At 38.3% G+C, this 8,163-nt stretch overlaps 1 protein-coding gene across 1 annotated transcript in view; it reads left to right on the top strand.

Annotated features, from left to right (window-relative positions):
• Nucleotides 1-341: 341 nt before the first annotated feature.
• Nucleotides 342-8,163, top strand: part of LOC129279171 (uncharacterized) — a 21,426-nt gene continuing 13,604 nt past the window's right edge. Inside the window, exon 1 of the mRNA XM_054915272.2 lies at nt 342-1,314. Within this exon, the coding sequence (XP_054771247.2) occupies nt 1,209-1,314 (106 nt within the window). The 5' untranslated portion in view covers nt 342-1,208. The remainder of the gene's footprint in view (nt 1,315-8,163) is intronic.

Below are 8,163 nucleotides of genomic sequence, written 5' to 3'. Positions count from 1 at the left end.
TTCCCTAGATTACCCTATACGCCACACATCCCGAGCGGCGCCGCTGGTAGTACCTAACATGAAGTCACGCACCACGCCCTTTATTTTCTGACAGCTTCTATATTTAGTGTTCATTTTGACAAAACAAACCACAGACTTTGTATATTCTTCGAATTCCTTGTCGTTTTACCTTTCCATTCTTTTAAAATAAGACCAAAATAGAAAATCCAGTGCGTTGTCGTCCTTTCAAACGAGCTCACTTGAGCGTGAGACACTATTGTGACGTCCCGATATCATATTAGGTTATTATGAATCACCAAAAATGGATTCATCACGGAATGAATTGGGTTCCATTGGGTTTCAGTCATAATGGTTTCAGTTAGACCATGAAATGGTGCAGGTATGGTATGTACGCAGGAGGCTATTATTGCCCGGATATTATGTACATGAACTCCGCAAACAAATCAGTATACTCGGCAAACAAAAAATATGTCAAGTGTGAAACATACTATCCAGGATTCCGGGTGTCTTTTGACTTTCATGGCTTGAAATTTTCATAAAAATAGTCCGGTGTGTTTTGGAAGTAGCGCCTGCATGAGCACAGTCAGTTACTGGTAGTTAGCCGTAAAGTACTGTGACACGTGATATGGTAATTATAAGGCCTCAGTTCCCCGTTAGTTCCGCTGGCAGCAAAATGATAATAAACAAGGATCATTTCCGTCGATTCCTTCCTCCGAGTCAAACTTTGGACGATACCCCTTTTGACTGATAAATCAAATATGTCGTTGTATGGATGTTGACTGCTAGCGCTAGCTCCCTGATCACATTGCTGATCAGCAACCATTTGAGAAACCGGGTTCTGGAGGAACCGATCGATGCACATGGTCTATCCTTAACGCATCATGATCATTGGACATTCTTTTAGGATTGGCAAATATATTTGATTAAGCTAGTGACAAGAACGCACACGAACAGCGCAGTCTCCGTTTCATTTCATTTAATTTAATTTAATTTCATTTATTTCGAAACGGTACACGTACATCAGCCAAAAGGCTGTTCTTCAGAACGTCCGTCCGTCCGTCACATCGCTTTGGCTATAGTACAGGCACTTGTATTTTCCTTACCAATTCGTCAGCTTCAAGGTATACAGATCTCATTTTTCAAGTTCGGAGACTCTTTGATTCTTGACCAAGTCTAAGAAAGTGAGGGTGACTCCATATGGTTCAAGCATGGTTCGTCTTCATTTTACAACACGACTTGTGATTCTTTGGTTTGGTACCTGTTGGTTTGGTCTTGGTGTTCACGCCTTGGTGGGGTGCCTGCACGAAGGTGACGGTGAGTGGGCTAATAGGCCCTATATATTTCATAAATTATTAAAGGAGAATGAAACTCTTGGAGCAAGTTAGCTTTTGTGAAAGCAGAAAAATCAAAGAATAAGATCAACAAAATTTTGAGTAAAATAGGACTAGCAATAGAAGAGTTATGAGCATTTGAATGTCGAGATCACTAATGCTATATGGAGATCCTCCCGTTGGCAATGCGACCAAGATCTATGATGTCACAGATGAACAACTCTCCCCTTTTGGACACTGAAAATATACCCCAAAACATCTCCTTTTGCTTATTCTAATCATATGACAAACAATTCATCAATGATATAATGTTGTGAAACCTCTGTACTTGTCCTCTCATAAAGAGAACACCTCACCTTGTGATAGACTCTATAAAAGTGAGAATATAAGTGAAATAAGTACTAAAGTAATGAGGGAGTTGTACGTGTGTGACATCACAAATCTTGGTCGCATTGCCAATGGGAGAATCTACATGGCATTAGTGATCTCAATATTCAAATGCTCATAACTTTCTTATTATTCATTCAATCTTCCTCAAACTTTCAACAATATGTTTCTTTGATTTTTCTCTTTGATATGGATTCAGCTGGTTTCAAGGGTTTCATTCTCCTTTAATATTCCCTATTTCAATGTATGCCTTTATAGTGAAGTCCGGGGTACATTCCTTCTTTAACATTATACACAGTAAAAAAAAATAGCATGTTGTAATGTTTAAACCTGTCACTCTAACCAAAAGTTGTTTAAACTTTTTAAACAACTTGTTTAAAAAGTTTGAACAGTTGTTTAACAAGTTTAAACAGTAGTTGTTAGAGTTTTTTTTTCAAGTTTTTCTATTTCCCTCCGATAGGGCATATATTTGCATAAACATTTTAACAATTGACATAATACAAAGCATTTCTCATACACACTTAATATAATTTTGAACAAGGTATAACCCTACAGTGCGTTTCAAACAAAAGGCAACCAATCCCTAGAGTGGCCATGCCCTACGCACATCCGTTCCGTCGCCGACACATGCAACATAAAAAAAAACAAATGAGCACCGAACACGGCCCCTCCAACAATAATTGATCCCCTCTCACCCGAAACACACTGCATATTGATCATGATAATATGTTTACATTAAACAGAAATACATATCAAGGTCCGGAAATCTTATTACAAAATGACAAGTATTCTTTCGAAATTTACAAATTTTTTATCAAATTTATGTGTTTTGTTTTCCAAAATACTATTTTGCCTCTCATATTTGTAACATTTTCTTATATATTGTTTAATTTTCTCAAAAGTAGGTATGGTCTTTTTCACACGAGCTGAGTATACTTGTTGTTTCGTCCAAATTATTAAACAATTTAAAGCATCGTTTCTTATTTCTATGAAACCAAACAAAACATGTACAGCAGAAAGATTTATTCTAAAGCTTGTTAAATTGTATAACCAGTCTGTAAATCGTTCCCAGATAAGATTTACCACATGACATTGATAGAAAAAATGAATAGCGTTTTCTTCTTCCCTTCCACAAAAAGAGCATTTTGCATCTACAATTATTTTCATCTTTACAAGATCCTTATTCAAATATAATATATTATTTAGTAGTCGGTACTGAAAGTACCTCATTGTAGTATAAGTTGTATATCGAAACATCATTTTAAAATATTTGTTCATATCTCTGGTGTCCATCGAAATGCCATTGACAAGCCATCTATTACACAATTTAATCAAGTTATCATCATTTTTGTTAGAGTGACAAGATTAAACACCGTGCTTGAGTTCAATGCTCTAACCACTAGACCACACGACCATAGTAGATACTCCATACCATCCCATTAACTCTACAATGATAATCAAGGAGAAATTGTGCGATTACACGACTTTTTTTGTGGGATGAGAAATAAACATTACAAATTTCCAGGACCAAAATCCAGTTGAAACCAATTAGAGCAAAACCAATTAAAACCAGTTGGCCAACTGGTTTCAATAGGGAAATTGGAACAACTGGTTCCAATTGTTTGAGAAAGGCAAAAGGTGAATGAAAATGTATATTTAAAAGGTCTACGAAATCCTCGTGGACATGCAATATAATAGTCGATTTGACAGTCCCATAGGCTCAATACACCAGCCTAGAAATGTTTTTTCCGATGAAGTTTTTTTCTTGATTCGTGTTCCTATGGGGTCCTAGAACAAATACAGCTTGGTTGCCCAAAGTTGCCGTTTAGGCAATTTTGCTAATTTGCATAAATCCAAAATGGCCGCCAGGTGACATCTTGAAAACCTAACTTTTGAACCCCTTGCCCCAAAATTATGAGGAATGACTCTTTTTAGGGCTTTAGGGGTGTGTAGAACCGATTTCTATCATCATTTTTGCAATATAATGTCATCTTCAGGTCAAATCCAAGATGGCCGCCAGATGATGCCATTTTGAAAAATTAACTTAATGATTCCTTTGTTCCAGAATTATGAATAATACCATTTTTCGTGAGTTATTTGGTATGTTGATTCCATTCCTGTTAATAATTTTGCAATATTGGATCATCTTCAGATCAAATCCAACATGTTCAAGATGGCCGCTACACGCCATATTAAAAAAAATACTTCCCGAAACTATTGAACCGTAAAGAAGTACTCTCCCAAAAAGCGTACACGCTTTCCTGAAGAGGTTACTATTATGTATAGGAGCTCATTTAAGAGTATTTCAGTAAGAATGATTCATATCTTTTAATTACTCCATTTTTAGTTCGAGGTTAAGTCATGTCTAAGATGGTCAGAAGGTTAATAGATTTCGTCATTAACCGCTCACTTTAGTTTGAAACAATTCAAGGTTCGGGCTATGATCTATTTCGGGAGTCCATATCATTTTTTCCATCCAACAATATTTTTCTAGTGAAAGGACTTCGAAGTGTTATTTGAATTAAAAAGTGATTTTTCAGAAAATTATTTAACTTATTACCTTCCTTTTTTCGTCCTGACAAGAGCCAATGACTTGGTTAGCAGGAGTGCACTATTTAGCCTCCTGCAGAAGATAGGCTCCCCCAAGACAGTTCCATGGTCGTATCATTCCATGACAACGGTTTGCTACAACGCTGGAACATCTGGTAGCTTCTCTCAGTTCCTGTGAGCAGTGGCGTGAAGCAAGGCTGCGCCTGGCCCTAGCTCTTTGGGATCTTCTTCTCCATGCTTCACCAGTATGCATTTGGCGAATGCACAGAAGGCTTCTATATCCGTACCAGAGATCGACTACGTGCCAAAACAATGGTCAGGATGGTTGTCATTCGTAAGACGTTGTACGGAAACGATGTTGCCCTTGCCTCTCAAGAAGCGGGAGTACAAGAAACAGTCATACAGCCGCCTGTCCTGTGCATATAAGGAGTTTGGATCACCCATCAGCATGTGAGACAGAAACCCTGATCGACTCAAGACACTGACTGTCCTCCAGATATCTCTATCAACAGCATGCACTCGTCTAGTTGTGGAGGACTCTTTACCTACTTTGGATCGACTATCTGTCTCTAGCTTCTTTTCCCTGGACAATGAGATAAGCACCAGAATAGGATAATCTGCCACAGTCATGGCAAAGCTCCTGTACGGAAGAAAGTCCTGGAAAACGTACGCCGACCAAGAAAAGCGGCTAAACACCTTTCATGTCAGCTGCCTCGGACGTATCATGCACATTGAATGGCAGGACAAAGTGAAAAATACAGAGGCCCTTCAGCGTACGTGCTGGCATCCTCAGTTTATTCTCGCTCTCTAGTCAAAGGCGCCTCAAGCGGTTGGGGCATGTTCGCCGCATGAAACCTTGGTGAATCTCAGAAGCGATTCGCCAAGGTAAGGTGAGCTGTGTGATTGGTCTCATCCCAGTCTCATTCCAGACACCTGCAAACGTAACATAAAACTTGCCGGCATTGACACTAACACTTATGAAGATGTAGATGATAGTCGCCATTCTATGAAGAGCTACTAAGTACAGGGGTCAAGACGTCAGAAAATAATCGGAATGCTAAATTGGCAGACCAAAGACCTAGGAGGAAGGCTAGGACAACATCTCTATCTAAACCAGCTTCAGCGTCATTCGCCTTCATCTGCACAAATTGGTTCTAGAGACTGCCACTTACAGCCACTCTCGAAAATGTAAGACCTAGCACTAAACCATCGTCTTTTAAGACGAACTGATGCCTACCAATCATTGGACACATTGATTTCGGAAAAATATGGAGAAAACACTTTCAAATTCAAATAAGACTCTAAAAGCCTCTTCAGTACAAAAGTATGGATGGACATTAAAACAACTAAAAATACACGCGAAATGGATCATAGCCCAAACTTAAAGAGGGTTCATTCTAAGGTGAGCAGTTAATGCCGAAATCTGACATCTCAGATGTGACTCCACCTTGACCTAAGACTTGAGAATTAACAAAACAAATGGATATTCTTACTGAAATCCCTTTACGTTAGCTCTTACACGTATAAGCCTCGGAATATATTTTTTCAAGATGGCGTTTGGCGGCCATCTTGGATTTGATCTGAAGATTTTCCTTTATGAAATATCACAGCATAAATTGAATCAACATACCAAATGACTCACGAATAGAGTTATTATTCATAATTCTGGGGCAAAGGGTTCAAAGGTTAATATTTCAAGATGGCGGCCATCTTGGATTTGACCTGAAGATGACATTATATTGCAAAATAGATAGCAGAAATAGGTTCTACACACCCCAAAACCCCGAAACAAAGGTATTCCTCATAATTCTGGGGCAAAGGGTTCAAATTTATTGTTTCAAGCCATCTGATGGCGGCCATCTTGGATTTGACATGAAGATGACCTTATATTGCAAAAATAATAACAGAAATGGATTCTACACAACCCTAAACCCCTGAAATGAGTTATTCCTCGTCAATTTGGGGCAAGTGGTTCAAAACTTAGGTTTTTAAGACGGCATATGTGGCGGCCATTTTGTATTTATGCAAATAAGCAAAATTGCCCAAACGGCAACTTTGGGCAACCAAGCTGAATTTGTTCTAGGACCCCATAGGAACATGAATCAAGAAAAAAACTTCATCGGAAAGAACATGTCTAGGTTTGGAAAATGTCAAATCGACTATAATCCTTATTGAGAATATCAGCACGTCCCCTATCTCAGGCTATTGACACTGATATGAATATGTCCGGGAATATGTACTTGTTATCAGTTTTAAACGATAACATCTCATTTGCTACATGTGGCATAATATGCAGTGCGTCCCACAAAAAAGGAAACCCGCTTTCAGAGATAGATTTCACAGTTATCAAACATGTTTTTACTATGAATTTGATACTTATATGGTAAGAGTGGAATCTCATCTTTCGTTGTGGAAGAAATATTCACCTAAACAGCTGAATCACGCCCTGTTATCAAAGTTTCATATAAACAAGGAAATTTATCAACATCAGGATCATCTTTAAGTGCTTCCGATTCACTTTCATTTTCATTTCTATTTTATTTTTTGAAATTATATTTGTAGAATTTTTTTGAGGGGCAATGCACCTCGGGTGAACAACCAATAGATGATAATATATACAGTGTGGAAGACATATACGTTAGATCGTAATCGCGTGATGTGATATTTTTTTGCCTGGGTCGTTGGGTGATCGCGTGACAAACTTTCGAGAGAAAAAGAAGATATTTTTTTTATCGATGAATACGCTGATTATGCTGGTAACACTGTTGATTATACCATGGTCACATTTGCTCTACGGCGGCCGTACGGCGAGTCGAAAACAGCCGTTTCAACATTTTTTGTACCAAATACATATAGGTGGTTTGAATTAAAACTAATAAAACGGCTGTTTTCGACTCGCCGTACGGCAGCCGTAGAACAAATGTGACCAAGGTATAATGACATTTGCTTCTGCGACAATTGCTATTGCTTTTGCAAATTCAACACATTAAATTGAATGACTAACTTCGATCAACCTTATTTGATTGATTGAATTTATTCTTTTCATTTCAAAGTCAAACAGGTTAACAAAGTGAAAGTATGCAATGTAGAATATAAATAAAAGAATGAAAACAACAACAACAAATAATGATAATAACTGGATTCATAAAGCGCTTTTTGCCCGAGGACATTAACCCCGGCTTTTTTTTATAGCTGTGCTGCCATATCGCATACATTCGTAATTCCGAAGGTTCGGATATTCCGAAGGTTCGTTATTCCGAAGGTTCGTAATTCCGAAGGTTCGTTAGTCCGAAAACGAAATGAGGTTCGTAATTCCGAAGGTTCGTTAGTCCGAAAATGAAGCAAGGTTCGTAATTCCGAAGGTTCGTTAATCCGAAAACGAAATGAGGTTCGTAATTCCGAAGGTTCGTTAGTCCGAAAACTAAATGATTAACGAACCTTATTTCGTTTTCGGACTAACGAACCTTCGGAACAGCGAACCTTATTTCGTTTTCGGATTAACGAACCTTCGGAACAACGAACCTTATTTCGTTTTCGGATTAACGAATCTTCGGAACATCGAACCTTATTTCGTTTTCGGATTATCGAACCTTCGGAATAACGAACCTTCGGAATAACGCCACAAATGTTCGGATTAACGAACCCTTTTACGTTTTCGGATTAACGAACATCGAAGTATAGGCAATTTACGTGTTTCGGAGTTACGAACCTTCGGAATAAAGAACCTTCGGAATTACGAACCTTCGGAATTACGAAGTGTAACCTTCTTATATCGCTGAAGCATTCAAGGAATTTCTTCATACCGGGTATCAGGGCACTGGGAATGAGTTTTTACGTGGGGGTGCTGATGTTAATTTGAAAAGGAATAGAAAGAAATAGGTTTTCACTACAAAGT

This window comes from Lytechinus pictus, chromosome 16, assembly GCF_037042905.1.
Source record: "Lytechinus pictus isolate F3 Inbred chromosome 16, Lp3.0, whole genome shotgun sequence".
NCBI lineage: Eukaryota > Metazoa > Echinodermata > Echinoidea > Temnopleuroida > Toxopneustidae > Lytechinus > Lytechinus pictus.
Note: the sequence above shows the minus strand (reverse complement) of the source record. Positions and strands in the feature narration are given on the sequence as shown.